This window comes from Caenorhabditis remanei, chromosome I (genome assembly GCF_010183535.1).
Source record: "Caenorhabditis remanei strain PX506 chromosome I, whole genome shotgun sequence".
NCBI classification, from domain to species: Eukaryota; Metazoa; Nematoda; class Chromadorea; order Rhabditida; family Rhabditidae; genus Caenorhabditis; species Caenorhabditis remanei.
In genome coordinates this window covers 16,687,881-16,705,076 of record NC_071328.1, presented here as the reverse complement: position 1 = coordinate 16,705,076, position 17,196 = coordinate 16,687,881, and the positions used below count along the sequence as shown (strand labels likewise).

Genomic DNA, 17,196 nt, shown 5'->3' with positions numbered 1-17,196 from the left:
TAAATTTATAAGTATTCTCTATCTGAAAACAAAACAAAAATTTGAAACACTTTCCGGTTACAGCTTTGTTTTTTCGACTTGAGAGTTGTAGACCTGCCATTTTCTCAAGTTTTCTGTTTTCTTAAGGTAGATCGGGTTGGGCAGCGAGCAGACAGGTAGGATATGAGGAATAACGTTTTGAAAATCTTTTTCTTTTTTATTTTCGATTATTTTGGAATATGTGTAGATATTAACATGCAAGAGAATTCATACGTTCTTCATTCGAATTCTAGTTACATCACTGGCCTTAAAGATTTTCGACACTTGTATCAAGTTTTAGTTGAAAATTGTCAACTTTGAGAATGTGAGACGGCATCCCTGATAGTCTCACAAACACGGTTAGTTATGGAGTGTATAGATAACAAGTAGAGCTTCTTTTTTGTAGTTGACAACTTTTTGATGACTCCGCCCACATTTGATATACAGATGCTTGAAGTTGGGGTCAGCATCAAACGCTTGTATCTCAATCTATAAAAAAATGCCAAAAACAAGAATGTAGTCATTATTTATCACCATATTTTTTTGGTTACGATCATCCGATAGGATACCAATCCACTGATTCATATTCTAATGTAACTGAACCATTGAAAACAGGTAATTTTAAGTTTTTTCACTGGGTTTTTTGAATTCAATGGGAATTCGAACGGTCTCATTTTTGAATAGAAGACGGGTAACGCTTAAGAAAGTTAATTTGTCATGTCTTAAACTACAATCATTGCTAAGGGATGTCACTCCACTGATTTATATTCACCATGTGCCAAACCATCGTTCTATTCACTGTATTTCTTAGATTCAGGTCATTTGACTTCTCGAATTTCCTTTAATGATAGATGACTGAAAACGCATTCCACCACTCTGTTCCTGTTGTCTATCCTTATTATGATGTTAGATGACTGCAATCACGATGCTTTGGATATATTCAATAAAATGACAGTGGAATGGAAGAGTCACTTGCAGTTTTCAATTGAAAATGGGCAACTTTGTGAGTGTATCACGGCCTCCCTGATAGTCTCACAATATTGATGGTTTATGGAATATACAGAGCACATATAGAGCTTCATTTTTGTAGTTGACAACTTTTCTGTACGGACACATCCTAAGAAGTTATCAGTCGTCAAAGAAATTTCTCGCAATTGTTGTCATATTTTAGTGCTAAAAGGATAAGAGCTACATATATAGCCTGCCTGTAACTTCTCAGGTTGTGCCTGCACAAAAAAGTTGTCAACTACAAAAATAAAGCTCTATTTGTGATCTACACATTCCATAAACAATCAATATTGTGCGACTATCAGGGAGGCCGTGCCACACTCACAAAGTTGACCTTTTTCAACTAAAAACTGCAAGTGTTGCATTCTTTATGGCCAGTACTGTGTGTGCAGTTGGATTGTTACTGTTGTAGTTTGTAGTCTCGTGTTGAAATACAAGTCTTTTTATTTGTTGTAAAGGCATTCGGTGTGTGTGGGGGAAGGGAGCAACATTATTGGAGGGGTATTATTAATTAATCAGCACCAACCTAGAAACGGTTTTTTGAATGAATTGGGAGGGAACAATTATTGCCATAAAATGAGAAACGGTACATAAGAAACATGTAGTTATAATTATGACATATCAATGAAAACAGGATGGATACAAAATGCAATAAAGAGAGATTTCAAGTTTTCGGGGGGAGTCAAATACGCTCCACTGACAATTCGATGGAGCGCACTTGTGCTGGGGAGTGATGGTACAAAGTGAATTGGTTTCATAAAAAAATGCAATATGAAGGGGGGCGGGGCGAGTGAAAAGAGTAAAAATACAAAACAAAAAATTAAGTTAGTAAATTTCAGCGATAGGAAAGATAATAACACACAAAGACAGGAAAAAATCGGAAAAATCGATAATAAAACTTATCGAAAATTTCCAGCGAAAAAAAAAATCATGTTATCTTGAGAGACAAAAATTCTTATTATTAATTTTCACAAAATAAACCGCAATTTCAATTATTTCAGAGCCGACGGCAAAAAAATTCAACCTAACAACATAAAAAGGGGGCGGGGCTTCGAAATAATCGGATTTTAGTGAAAACAAGATATTATTATTAAGGGGGCGGGGCGAATTGCAGAGAGAGAGTTTTTTGTTGAGAGACACAGAGAGATAATAGAATTGCACGCGTATCGGATGGGAGAGAGAGACGATGAGAGAGTTTGACAGTGTGTGAGAGAGTGAAAATATGAAAAATAGAAAAAATAAATTCTGAAAATAAAAAATATTTTCAGACAAAAGTATTACTTTTTCATACAAAAAAAGAAGAATTATTAATAGAAAAAAAAACAATTTGGAGTCTAGAAAAAACGTGTTCAAGGCGCCACAACCATCTGTTTGTTGGGTGTCGTCGACGCTTTCGTCATTGCGAGCACTTCGGAGAGTGATGAGTTGAAGTCAGACATCGAGGCACTCGAATTGTGTTCCGTACATTGAGGATTTCTCTGGAAAATGCGAAAAATTAGTGTTTTTTGCGTTTTTTTGGTGGAAAAACCATGAAAAACATGAAAAATGAACCATTTCCAAGGATTTTCGTTTTTGCTGAGGCTGACTCAATTTTGTAGTTTGTAGTCGCTCTTCACAGTTAGCCTCAGCAAAACTCAAAATTGTCGGATTTTTGAATTTTTGCTAAAATATGATATTCTAGGGCCAGTTTATCAAAATCTATCGAAAATGTGTCCGAGACGTGGTCTTTGGCGCACCTTTGGCGCGTTTCTCTAGTTTTTGCTGACAAGGGAACCTTTTAAGTGGTCCTTAATGCCAGCAAAAACGACCTATACAGGGTGAAAGAGGATGTTTCAAAACCTATAAATCAACTTTCAAAAGTTGCTTCCGTGACCTGTAAGTGTCTGAAATTGCCATCTGAAAATTGACCTTTCTTACCATTGATTTTCTGCATTTCGCCCTCTCGCCTCCTCCAAATCCTTTCACGTTTGTAATAAACTGCAGCGACACTTTAAAAACGTGATCGGATGGCGCAGGTGGTTAGCGTCTAGGTGGAGGGAAATTTTGGGCTGGTTCGACCCCTTTGCCATTTTTTTCCTTTTTTTTGTTTGATATCTTTTTTTCCAGTTTTTTTCAATGTTTTTTTGGAAGCTATCATAGAAGTCTTTTTTGTACCACCATCAACGTGATTCCCTTCTGAATCCCTTTCAATTGATGATTATAAGAGTGATCTGCCGGTTGACAGATGGAGGTGCCGCCAAACTTTTATGATAGCTTCCAAAAAAACATTGAAAAAAACTGGAAAAAAAGATATCAAACAAAAAAAAAGAAAAAAATGGCAAAGGGGTCGAACCAGACCAAAATTTTCCTCCACCTAGACGCTAACCACCTGCGCCATCCGAACACATTTTTAAAGTGTCGCCGCAGTTTATTACAAACGTGATAGGATTTGGAGGAGGCGAGAGGGCGAAATGCAGCAAATCAATGGTAAAAATGGTCAATTTTCAGATAGCAATTTCAGGCACTTACAGGTCACGGAAGCAACTTTTGAAAGTTGATTTATAGGTTTTGAAACATCCTCTTTCGACCTGTATAGGTCGTTTTTGCTGGCATTAAGGACCACTTAAAAGGTTCCCTTGTGAGGTTAAATCGTGTTTGTAGTTTCTAGTCACTTAGCCTCAGCAAAACTCAAAATTGAGCGAATTTCTTCGGATTTTTGCTGAAATATCATGTTCCAGGGCCATTTGATTAAAATATATCAGAAAAGTAATGTTTCTGGTGCACCTTTGGCGCGTTTCTGTTTTCGTTTGCTGAGGTTAACTGAGTATTGTAGTTTGTAGTCAGTTAGCCTCAGCAAAACATAAAAGAGTGTAACCCAGCAAGTTGAAGACGGTTTTGAATGGTTATCGGACGGAAATGTTCAAAATTCAAGTAGCTATCTGGCGCACTTTCGGCGCGTTTTCATCCCTCTCTCTCTTACCTGTCGATGCAGCCGAAGCCCATTCTGTGTCGTGTAATTCGTTCCGCAACCTCTACACTGATAGGCGTCCGGATTCGCGTGTATTTTCTGATGGAGCATTAGAGCGTGCTTCTGAGTGTACGACGCCTTGCATTTGTCACACTGAAAGTAAAAAAATAACTGTCTGGCGCACCGTTGACGCGTTTCTACTCACATTAAACCGCATTCCGATATGTGTGACAAAATGCCTGTGTACAGATCCTTTCTCCTTGAAAATCTTATTACATCCCTCCATTGGACACACGTATCCAGCACCGTTCTCCGATTTCGGCACCTTCATCGGAGTACTTTTTCGTTTACGGGCGGCCGCTGCTGCCGCCGCTGCTTTACTTTCTGCTGACTGATCTGATTGGTTGAGTGACTCGGCAAGCAGCGTTTCGATCATTGCCAACGAGTCGAAATTGTTCGGATCGGCTGGTGGAGAGGGTTGGGACGACGAATCAGTGTTGTTTTCGGAAACGTCTTCGAGCATTGGAGAGTCACCGTTTTGTTGGTTGGCGAACAGAATCTGAAAATGGGTATTTTTGAGTCAAAAATCATGAAAAACCGGGAATTTTACCAGATATTAATGAAAAAATCTCAAAAATATGGCATTTTTTAATTTTGATGAGGCTAATTGACTACAAACTACTCCCTCACTTAGCCTCCGTAAGATGTGAAGGGGAACCAGAGTTTTTCTGAGGGTAACCGCGTTTTGTAGTTTGTAGTCGCTTAGCCCCTAGTCGCTAGGCTTACTGACTACAAACTACAAAAATCAGTTAGCCTCACTATCAGTAAAACCTAATTTTTCTCAAATTCCTTAAAATGGTCAAATTTTCCAGAAAATGCTCAATTTGAATAGAAAATCGGCGAGATTCCGGAAACTACAGCGATTTCAGTTTTTCTGAGGCTAATCGCGTTTTGTAGTTCGTAGTCTGTAAGCCTCAGCAAATTTCACTGAGGCTAAGCGACTACAAACTACAAAAATCAATTAGCCTCAGTAAAATCTCAATTTTTCTAAAATTTCGCTATTTTCCCCAATTCTCACCTGGAAAAAGCTGCTTAACAACGCATTCTGATCCTTTTCCTCTTCATTTTCTTCTGAATTCGTCGTCGTCGTCGGCGGTTCGGGCGTCGTCTCCATAATCCCCTTCAACACGTCAGGCGTCACTCCGAGCAGTGAATTTTGCAAGAATTGATCCAAAAGATTCGAGTCGATCGATGATGGCGTCTCCTCTTGCTCCTCTTTGCTGTTCTCTTCTTGTTTCGATGATTTACGGTAGGGCGAGGATGCTGACGTCGACGTGGAAGTTGTAGAAGATAAGATAGTTTTCATGACAAGATCATGCTCCTCCTCTTCTTCTTCCGGCGTTTTCGATCCCTCTGTTCTCGGTTCCACTGCCAGAATCGTCTGATTCTGAGCATCGTCAACGTCGTCTTGATTCACCGAACTGCTCACTGATCGAATACTTCGTGAACCGATCGATGAGCACACCTCGTCGAGATCTTCGTCGTCGTCTCCAGAAGTCTTTCGATGACGTGGCGGTTCTTCAGACGAGCGATGCGAGGCGGTCGTTGTTGTCGATGTGGCACTGTCGTGGCAGTCGGATAGAAAACCGACAGATGTTGAGCCACATGTTGTACATTTCTGCAATTAATGACCCCTTAATTCTAGATGTTTGAAGGGAGACCGGAGGGGGAGGGCAATGAGGCTAATTCAATTGGTGAATAAGGAGAGGGTGGATTAGGTCACTATAATTGCGGATTATTTGGATACGGCATCCGGGCGAGAAGACTCGCCGAGAAACGAGGAAAAAACAGCTGGAGGAAAAAATTTTCGCCACTTTTAAAGAAATTTATAGAAAATTTCAGTCTCACTATCAGTAAAGCTGAAACATTCAAATTGTCTCTGGAAATAAGCCTTTTTCACAAAAAATTGCCGGAAAAAGCAAAAAAATCGAGAAAATGAGCCGATTTCCATTTTCTGAGGCTAACACTACAAACTACAATAGCGAATTAGCCTCAGCAAAAATGAATATCCTTGGAAATGGCGCATTTCACATTGGTGTCTAAAAATAAGATATTTTCACAAAAATAAGTTTATTTTCGTTAAAAATACTGTTTTTTCGCCAATTTTGCCGAATAAAAGCGAAAAATTATCAAAATAGCGTCAGCGGGGCGCCGGGGCGATTCCCGTTTGTTGAGGCTAACTGACTACAAACTACAAAAGTGAATTAGCCTCAGTCAACTTTGAAAATCGCCAATTTACTAGATTTTTTTAGCTAAACAACGGGAAAAGCGGCAAAAACATGCAAAAAATTCAAGCCACGCCCCTTTTCCTTACCATTTTTCCACTGAGCACATCGTTCAACGTCTTATTATTCTCCATACACCTTTCCAGTGCTCCAGTGATCTTTTCCAGTGTACAAATGACGGTCGTACTGTCTAGTGGGCTCTGAACTGATTCATTTTTGCTTTGAAAATTTGAAAAAAAAAACCGAATTTTAGCGCCAGAAAACAACACTTTTAAACTTTACTGAGGCTAACTGACTCCAAACTACAAAAATCAGTTAGCCTCAGTAATAAGTCAAAATTCGATCAAAATCGTCGGTTTTTCGTCGTTTTTTCTGGGGTTTCAGCAGAATTTTCGCTTTTCACAAACCTCCTCATCGTGTACATCACTACAATTCTTCATTCCAGTCATCACTCGTTTCAGACACGTAACCGCTTGCATCAAATCTTCGCTTACACGCTCAGGCGTCGTCTCCGCCGGTCCCATTTTTGTGTAATGAAGAGGGGGAATTCTAGTCTAATGGTTTGGCTGAAAATGGAAACGATTTTTGAAACGAAAAGATTTTTGAAAATTGGCCGGAAAATCCGGTAACGGAGAAGAGAAAGAGAGAGGAGAACACGGCGATAAATTAAGAAAAAATGAAGAAAAAATCTGGAATTTTCAGAAAATGTGAAGGGAGAAATGAGAAAAAAGGTGAAAAGATTTTGCTGAGGCTAAGAACTTTTGTAGTTTGTAGTTTACTGAGGCTAACTCACTACTATACAAGCTATATTGTTTTCTCAGCTTCAGCAAAACATCATAATGCCGGAAAATTTATAAATTTTAAATTTAAAATTCGCCCGCACTAATCTAATTCGAAATTCTTGCAAAATTTCGTGGGCGAATTTTCGGGCGGGAAAATTTTATAATTAAAAGAATATGTTGTTGTTGTTGTTATGCTTTGCTGAGGCTAAGCGACAACAAACTACAAAAAGCGTTTAGCCTCAGTAAAATATTCAAGAAAAAGCTGAAAATGGGAGAAAAATTGCCCGCGAAACCAAGGAAACTTTTGAAAGATTTTTGCTGAGACTAACTCATATTTGTAGTTTATAGTCAGTTAGCCTCCACAAATTTTACTGAGGCTAAGCGACTACAAACTACAAAAGTGAGTTAACCTCAGTAAATTCTAAACATGCGTAATTATGGTAGTTTTTAACGAATTTCGATGATTTTTTGCTCGAAATAGGTCGATCTTTATTAAAAAATGAAAAGAAAACGAATTTTTGATGTTTTTTTGTGAAAAATGCACAAAATGGAGGGAAGAGCTGAAATGGAAAAGATATATTCGGTTTACTGAGGCTACGCGACTACAAACTACAAACCTCGCTTAGCCTCAGCAAATCTCAAAAATTATGCCGGAGTGAAAAATGAAAAATTGCTTAGAATCGGTCATTTCGTGCGTTTTCGACGGTAAATTTTCGAAATTTTTCCTGAAATTCTCTCCAAAAACAGGGAAAGGAGGGTGGTTAATACATTCAAGAGCGAGCGCCTTCTTGTCCCATTCACTGCGTCGAGCGAGGTCAAGTACCGCCCGTATTCTATCTGAAAGCGTCAGTGCCCTATTATTATCCCAGCATAAACATCTGCTTCGAATCAAAAATACAGATAGATTTGTGATGGGGTGGAGAGTGGTGACGACTGGGAGGCCTCGGCAAGTACGGAAAAAAGTCAGAGTAGTCGTCGTGTGTGTTCAGGGTCATCCGATTCCCCTGTCAGCCACCTCGAAATTCTCTATCCCGTTTTTCTTCTCTGCAATTCAGTTCTCTCAAAACACGGGCGGTGCTGCTGCGCAAGGAGACGCTGAATTCAATGACACACACGGAAACACATGGAGAGAGAGAGACGGGACATCGGTGCCCGGCGCCCACCGACACTCCCGCCGTTTTTTTTGCTGTATCGTCGTCCGTCCACCGGTGAGTGTGACCTTCAAGGTGTCCCTCGCACGATTTTAGACACCAAACCGTGCGAATTGACATGATGTTGAAATATCTTTTGGAGAAGACAGAGTGAGTCTAAAAGTCAGAGAATTTGAAATTAGGCTCCGCCCACTGAGAAACTTTTCGAAAGCTTGAAGATGGCTCCGCCCACAAGACTCAGCGTAATCTGTTGGACCTTTGCCAAGGCCACGCCTCCTTGTCACCTTCTCCACGTGGCAATTAACCAGATACCATCTCTCTCTCTCTCTCTCTCTGAGAAAGTTGAGATATCCATCTCGAGCAATTTAACGTGCGTCGCGTGTCCGCGTCGCGGCTCGTCCCTCTCAGAAGTCATTGAAGACACCAGTGTGAATTGATGGACACCGAAAAGCAAAAAACGAAACGAAGCTGGTCTCTCTCTCAAATATATTCAAATGCAAATGTGGGTTGTTAGGGAGTGAGGGGAGCCGCGACCGACGGGCGGTGCGGATGGAACAGACGGGCGGTCTCTCTGAATGAGATGAAGCAGATGTGCTTACTGACCTGTCCGGACAGACGAAGAAAAATAAGAGAGCAGCAGCTCCGTCCGTCTCTATTCTTATTCAAGGCCGTAACTTTCACATTCACATTTCCGTCTCTCAAGGCAACTGAGACGAGCCGCCCATATAATGTGAAAATCGGAAAAAAAAAAGAGTCAGCTGACTGGAAATTAGGCATGGCTCGGATTAATTAATGTTTTAGAGAGGAAATTTTCAAAAACTCTACGTTACCATTTGAATAACGGGAAGAATCTCCACCTTTACTGAGGCTAAGCGACTACAAACTACAACAAGCGCTTAGCCTCAGCAAATTGATATTTTGGAGTTTCTCGGAGATTCGGATGAAAATTTACAAAAAAAAAAATGCTCTAATTGAATAAAAAATCAGCGAAAATTACGAAAAAATTCAGAAATTTGCTGAGGCTAACCGCGTTGTGTAGTTTGTAGTCCGTAACCCTCAGCAAATTTCCAAAATTTCTCTAAGGTACAGACTACAAAAGTGAGTTAGCCTCAGCAAAACTTGAAAATTGCTCAAAATGAATCGTTTTGGGAGGAAAAATACAAAAAAAAATGCAGATTTTCAGAGGTAAAATTGAGAGTCGAAGGGAGACTACAAACTATAAAGTTAGTTAGCCTCAGCAAAACTACCGAAAAACGTAGAGAATAGAGAATGGAGAGACGCAGAGAAGGAGGAGTGATTCGGTTCAAAAAATTCAAATTTATAAAATTAAAACGAATTGAGAAAAGGTGGGATCTCTAAGAAACTGCACCATCAAATGGTGCATCTTCTCATAAGGATGGGAAACTGATCGTCTTTGGTAGATCAAATCAGATCCCCAAATCTGACCATAAAGAACAAATTAGTCGGGGGAAGGAATTGCAGAAACGAAACGAATGAATTAGACAAATCTTTCTTTTGGAGGTCACCTCTCACAAGTATCTGGAAGGCCACAGTAGAAGGGCATTCGGAGTAAGAAAAAGGGGGAAGGAGTGGACACAGAGAGAGAGGGAGGTGGACCGGAGAGAGGACTCTAACACCCAGCCCAGCAGCCAATGCGAGTAACGACTGGAGAGAAATAAGAAAGAAGAAGACAATGGACATCTGCTCTGGTCTCTCTCTCTCCAGAAAACGACAGATGTGTTTCTCATCTTGAATTGTGTGTCAGAATGAATGTGTCAGAGGACTACTGTAAATCCCTCCTTTTGGCGGGAGGAGTCCTGAGAACCTTCCCAATTTCCCAGGAGTAGTCATACCTGACACTGATTGAGTGAGTGATGTTATAGATTCAGAATCTCACTAGGATTCAAGATATTAGAGCGGATTAGACCTCTCTAATTGCGGCTCGTTAGTGCCTTTGATTGGCTTAGATTTAGAAATTTGGGATGGGATTTGGGTGGTAATGGGTAAATACAATGTGTGGTTTACAGATTGATTGGTGATGAGAATCTAGCTAGAAGTGTCACCAGTGAGTTTTACGCTCAAAGTGCTCTTTTCGAACCTTTTGCGTATGATGCAACTCCGCTCTATTATCAGATTTCTCGAAATCTTGGAACCTAACCGTTTAGAGCGAATCAGAGACTCCTGAACTAGAACAAATTCAGGTGAAAGTGAAAGCTTATTTTGCTGAGGCTAAGAACTTGTTGTAGTTTGTAGTCGCTTAGCCTCAGTAAAGGTGGAGATTCCAGCAGTTTTGCCTTACTGTTCAAAGCCAGTTTTGATCATTGCTGGAATCTCTGAAACCCAAAGTGTTGCTCGATGCAAGTTCGCTCTATCTGACACTGTCAGTTAAACCAGAAAACATTGGTCACTGTAATCCTGGGAAGTCAGATTCCTGAATTCTCCAGGATTCTGGATTCCGGATTCCGCGTAACCCTACTGTCGGTACTATCATGCAAACGTGCTCTATGGAGCCACGAATCGTGGTAACATGCAGATTTTGGTCAATTCATGCAGGTAACTTACGACATCGAACTATTCAAGTCATCCAGGTCCCAAATCCACAAAAAAAAACCGCTGAATATCTATAAATCTCTGTGACGAATCACACGAACAGAAGGCAAATACACACACGGTGGGTAGGCACAACTGTCTCTCTTCTAGTCCCCCCGTTTCTGTCTGTATGTGTCTCCTCCCCCAAATATACCATCTCTGTATATCTGGCTACTGGATATACAGCAACCGGCGAGAGATCATTCTGAATGTGGAGAGTGTCAGACACTCTTTGCCTCTCTCGTATATACAGGTATCCCCCTCAAAACTGAGGTATAGAAAGAGAGTGCAACTAGGGCTGGAAAGGGCAAACGTGCGGAGGGCTGACCCTTTGTCTCATCTTCTGCGTCTCTCTTCTCTACACCCTCCACTTATCCCACACTCTCTCACCCCTCCGCACCCTTCAGAAGCAATGCGGATAAAGGCGAGGGAGAAAGAGACCACCCGGGCGTTTTGGGTGGCTGACCTCTCTTGCGGACTCTCCTCATTCATCACACTATTTCTAGTTTTTCGGTGAATAGAGAGCGATTCAGCCCAGAGGGAGAGGGCAAATGAGTGGAATGGAAGGAAGCCAACTGACTGATGGATTGAGAGAGAGAGAGACACAGACATCTCTCTCTCTACTGAAATTGTTTGAACTGTCGGGGTGTCTCCCGCTCACTATTTTCTTAGTTAGTGTGCACCAAAGCGACTAAATTCATTGCAAATATAAGAAACCCCGACGGCTTTTTGCTAGAAGCTTGCGGTGAACGTGGGCGGAGTCTCCTAGGCGAGGTGAAAATGGAAAGAGTTCCAGAAGGTGCGAAAATATGGTATCTGCTAATGGAGAGACATTTCAGAAGACGTTGTTCACAGTCAAGTGATAAAAGACAATTTTAATGAGGCTAAACGACTACAAACTACAACAAGCTCTTAGCCTCAGCAAATTCGAGCTTTTTTGTTAAAAATGTTACAAAAAATGCTCATTTTGAATAAAAAACAGCGAAAACAGCGATTTTCAGTTTTGCTGATAGTGAGGCTAACCGGGTTTCGTAGTTTGTAGTTTTTTCTCAGAGAATGTGAAGTTATCCGAAAGACTCCGCCCACATTCCGCCATGGTGTTCAAGACTTTAACATCCGTTTCTAGAGGTAAATGAGCTCCAAAATCTGGCTATCGACTTCTAGAGCCTTCAGAATCCCACTAATGAGCTCCAGAATTCGATTCTCAACTTCTAGGCGATTCAGAATCCGTCTCTAGACTTTTATTGACTCCAAAATCAGCCAATCGACGTCTGGATGCTCCAGAATTTGTCTCCGTACTTCCAGATCCTTCAGAATCTACCCCAAGCATCCCCCAATAACCTATTTTTTGCCAAAATGACGTAACAAGATCAATCAACTTCTCTCTATCTAATTGGTCATGGTTTTCTTCTCAATTTCCAAACAATTTTCGCAAAAGAAATTTTTCTACATCACGTTCGCTAGAGAAATGAAAGATCATGTTTTTCAGCATCTTATCTTTATCTTCTTCTTCTCGACACACATCTTCCGGTTAAATGTCCAAACAACACATTTGACAAGAAGAAACGAGAGAATAGGATGGAAATGACCTCGAATTGCAGTTGGGACAATCTTATCTGGGGTGTAGTTGGCGCGGTTTCTGCATAAATACACTTTTTTTTCTATCCCAAATTCGAAAAATTGACCGAATTACACCCATTTCAATTTTTTGCTGAGGCTAACTGTGAATTGTAGTTTGTAGTCGTTAGCCTCAACAAAACTTGGACTGGCTGTAACTCGACGGATTTTATTGATTTTTAGTTCAAATATTGGCAAATTTATGAATGTTTTGTTTTCCCATCTATTTTCCCCAAAAAAACCGCTTAAAATAGTCAGAAAACAACCAAATTGCAGACATTTCAGGATTTGCTGAGGCTAACTGTGAATTGTAGTTTGTAGTCGTTAGCCTCAACAAAACTTGGACTGGCTGTAATTCAGCGAGTTTTGGACCAAATTTTGAGATTTCTGGCTAGAAATGTAGCAATTTTTTCGTGAAAAGGGAAATTGCCATATGGATTCTAGCGCATCATCTTTAAAGGCGCGTATCTCAAAAGTGGGCGGAGCTATTAGAAAAGTGTGAACTGCAAAAATGTGGAGCTAGATTTGATCTACCTACCCACACCAATAGAATTCCCCCCACAGCGCAACTGGAGGATTACAGCACCCTTTCTATTTGTCTGACCTCTCCTCTCAGATTGCGTAATGGATTGCACAGTTCTCCGTTCTCGCTCTACGTGAATGAGAGAGCCCTCTCTAAATCTCGGATAACAGACGGGCGGGTTATTAGAAGAGAAGAAATGACGTATGATGGTGTCAATCTAGAAGACGTGTCAAGGTTTGTTGGCAGAGATGGATTGGGCGGGGAGAGAAGGAAAATAAAAGAGAGAATATTAAAGGGGAATGGAATCAGAATCTGGAAAAAAAACGTGAAAAAGGCGAAATTCAGAAGACGTGACCAAGGTAGAATTCAAGTCAGATGAAGTTCAGAAGGCGTGACGTGGAACTCTGAAAATATCGAAATATTTTTTTTAAAAAGATTGAAAAAAGAGGCGAAACGGAATCAGAAGACACGAAAATTGAACGGAAGCTCCGCCCACTTTGATGCAAGGAGGAGCAGCAAGAATGGGCGTGGCCTAAAAATGGGCGGGACTAAGAAAATGGATTATGAATCCCCACCCACTTTCTTCAACTTTTCGTATCTTCATGTAGAAAAAGTCTTAAAGTAGGCGGAGTTTCACAAGATTGGAGTAGAGAAATTGGTAAAGTGGGCGGAGCTTGTTACAAAATGGGCGTCGCTTTAAAGTGGGCGGGGCTTCTATCAAGAATTTGAATTCTAGAGCCACGTGGAGTCAAAACTCAATAAAATTCCAGCACACTTTATAATATGTACTCTATAAAGTGCTCTTTATTCCATAACAGCCAAAAAATGTTTAGTGGTGAAGGGGGGCCGAAAACGGACACATGACAAAGTTTATAATAGGGAGAAGTGGGCATTCTGTCTCTGCGTCTCTCTCTCTCTCTCCACCTCTTCCAATCTTTCATGGCTCAACAGAGAGTCCCGAAATTTGAGCTTTTTTCTCCTCCAACTATTCTAGTCCTTATTTTTTCCTTATAGCAGAGAAAAGGGAAAATGGGAAGAAAAAATAGTGGTGGTGGAGAAAATTCTAGGTTTTCTTTTTTTTTCCGCTGAAAAAAAGAAAAATCTCTTTTTTTTCAAAAATGTTAGCATAAAACATGGAAATTATAAGATCACGTTTACTACTAATTCTTGTTTTCCTTCTTGTTGTTGTTTATGATTCATAGAGCACTTTTGAACTCAATGATTCTTGTAAACCACGCCCACTTTTTTGCAGTTCTGCCGCATGGTTCGATTTTTTGTCATATCATTCAAAATCTGTCTTTAAACATATTGCTTGGGAACTGTAAAAAAGGGGCGGGGCTTAGATAGCAGCGAATTATAAAAAGATTCAAGTCAAAAACCAATCAATCAGTAATCTTTTTTTTTCTAAATTTGTAATCTTGAAAAGAAAAAAGAAGAAAAAAACCGGTTTCAAATTAAATATCAATATCGAAAACAGAAAAATCACAAAAAAAATAACATGCAGATTTTGGTCAATTTTCACTGAGGCTAACTCAATTTTGTAGTTTGTAGTCAGTTAGCCTCAACAAACTTTACCGAGGCTAAGCGACTACAAACTACAAAAACTCACTTAGCCTCAGCAAAACTCAAAACATGCGTCACTATGAAGGTTTTTAATGGATTTTGATGATTTTTAGCTCGAAATGGGTCTATTTTTTTCAAAAATCAAAGAAAACGCCATTTTTGACGTTTTTTTCGTTGAAAAATGCACGAAATTGAGAGATTCGATTTACTAAGGCTAAGCGACTACAAACTACAAAACTCACTTAGCCTCAGCAAATCGAAAATTGCTGAATTTGGCTGAAAACTGACAAAATTCCGTTGAAGTCAAAAAATTTGCTGAGGCTAACTCCTTCTTGTAGTTTGTAGTCTCTTAGCCTCAATAAAACTCCTGCTTGAGCTTTACTAAGGCTAAGCGACTATAAACTACAAAAACTCACTTAGCCTCAGCAAATCTCAAAATTGATGTCTAAATCATTGAAAAAACGCCGAAAAATCAATGTTTCAGAGAGGGAAAAGGGCCAAAAATCTCCGTTTCTTCACACAAGATCTCAAATCAATTCTCGATCATCATTCGAGAAAAAGAGAGAAAAAGAAGAAGATATTATTGAAGAAATGAGTGAGAGTAGTCCCTCTCTTTGCTGTAATCCTTTCGATCGGATAGCAGAGAGAAAAATAGTTTAAGAGGTCAGATTTCGAGTGAGAAGGACCACCAGTTGGTGTGTGAGTAGAAAGAGAGAATTCTCGTAAAATTGGAAACGAATCGAATGGAAAAGATTTCAAGAAAACGAGACAAGATTGATGAGTTCCTTCAGCAAAAAAAATTTCAGCAGACGAGAAAATATAGAATTAGACTGAAAAAATTATAGAATCTTATCAGTTTGACCACAAGGAGCATATTTGGAAATGATAACGAGTCGACTGAAAATTATCAGTTTTATGGGAATTATAGGAGCAACTAGAGCACAAAGTTGGAAATTTCAGGAAAAAAATTGTGGAAAATTAGTGAAAAATCTTTTAAAAAAAAGAAGATATTTTTCACTTTTGCTGAGGCTAACTGACTACAAACTACAAATCTCTCTTAGCCTCCGTAAAAAGTGCCAAGTTTTGCTGAGTCAACTTTGTGGTTTGTAGTTCCTTAGCCTCAGTAAAGCACAAGAGGAGCTTTGTTGAGGCTAGGAGACTACAAACTACAAAAAAAATTTAGCCTCAGTAAAAAAAGTAATTTTTTGATTTTCACGGATTTTCGTCAGTTTTTAACGATTTTTCGTGATTTTTGGTAGAAAATGTGTGAAATTTCGAGGTGTTTTCATAAAAACTTGAAAATAAAACAAAATTCCGCGCGAATTATAGTTTCTCGGGGATAAAAGAGTTAAAATACGAAAATGATAAGATGTTCGATATTCTGTAGAGAATAAGTGAATTTTCAGAAGAAAAATAAATTTTTGGCATCAAAATTAACGAGAACTATCAAAACCTTGAAAAACTACAAAAACTCACTCATTTCTACCCAATTTTAGCCATAATTCGCGCTGATTTTTGTTTTATTTTCAAGCTATAACGCGATTTCATACATTTTTCTCCAAAAATTACGAAAATCCGTTGAAAACTGACAAAAACCAGTAAAAGTCAAAAAAAATTACTGAGGTTAAATTATTTCTGCAGTTTTCATCAAAAACCGGAGCGAGTGAAAAACGTCCAAGGCGCACCAGCCATCAATCTAACAAGAGAATCCCCACATTTGACCATCACCACCACCACTAAAGACGTTTCCAGAATCATGTCAGCTGGAAACTGAAAACAATGGAGAGACAAAGCGAAAAGAGTGAAAGTGAATGGACGGTCCTCTTCGCATTTTGATCCAGAAAAAGAGTGAGAGGTGGTTGTGGTGATGGTGATGTGGATATGCGGAAACAGCCAGATATTGTGTTGTTCTGTTGTGTTGTTCAACTGGTTTGAAAAGCAGCCCTCTATTCTCTCTCTGTTAGCCAGCAGCCACCACACCAATACAGAAAGAGAGAGAGAGACCGATCACGAAAATGTAGGTCAAATTGTGGAGAGAGGGATATAGCGATAGAGAGACAGTGTTGTGTTGCTAGTGGTATATGGATAGAGTAGTGGAATAGGAGGAGTGACCTTGTTGGAATATGTCGACACTGGAAGAGAGAAACGAAGGAGAAGAACTGGAATTCACGAATCATTTGATCTGGATTTGGCGATCGGAATCTTTCTAGAAAACGAGAAAAGAGATTAGAGGAGAGGGGAGGTCAAACGTCTATAATGTCTAGGAATTCCTTAAGTAGATCAAACATTTTTTGAATTAATGCTCAGCTGACACGTGGAATCTCTACTGATTTCTGATGCTCCTGACTTTCGAAAACATAGGCTTCTAGATGACTCTGTAGATCAAAATTCTAGTTCAAACTCCGCTTTTTGGCTAAAAATCCTTCAAACTCCGACTTTTTCGGGTTAAAATCCGTCAAATTTAGAGTTTTTTGGCAAAAAATCCTTCGAATACAGACTTTTTCAGCCTAAAACCCGTCAAATTCCGAGTTTTTTGGGCTAAAATTCTGACTATTTTCGCTTAAAATCGAGAAATTTCACTTCAAAGGAAGGGAATGACAAAAATTAGGATTTTCGAAGTTTTTCCGATTCTGGAAGCTTCTGACTAGATCAGTCTAGATTCCCAAATGACATTGTAGATCAAAAGTGAGATTCCATGAAGATTCTGACAAAA

The 17,196-nt window shown here is 39.6% G+C and overlaps 1 protein-coding gene across 1 annotated transcript; it reads right to left on the bottom strand.

Moving 5' to 3' along the window:
* Positions 1-2,375: 2,375 nt before the first annotated feature.
* Positions 2,376-6,782, bottom strand: GCK72_003501 (uncharacterized protein; the record flags this gene model as incomplete). Its single annotated transcript, XM_003107392.2, has 6 exons — positions 2,376-2,504; positions 3,986-4,126; positions 4,179-4,532; positions 5,052-5,651; positions 6,348-6,458; positions 6,666-6,782. The coding sequence occupies 6 exons, from the start codon at positions 6,780-6,782 to the stop codon at positions 2,376-2,378; spliced, it is 1,452 nt and encodes a 483-aa protein (XP_003107440.1).
* Positions 6,783-17,196: the final 10,414 nt, after the last annotated feature.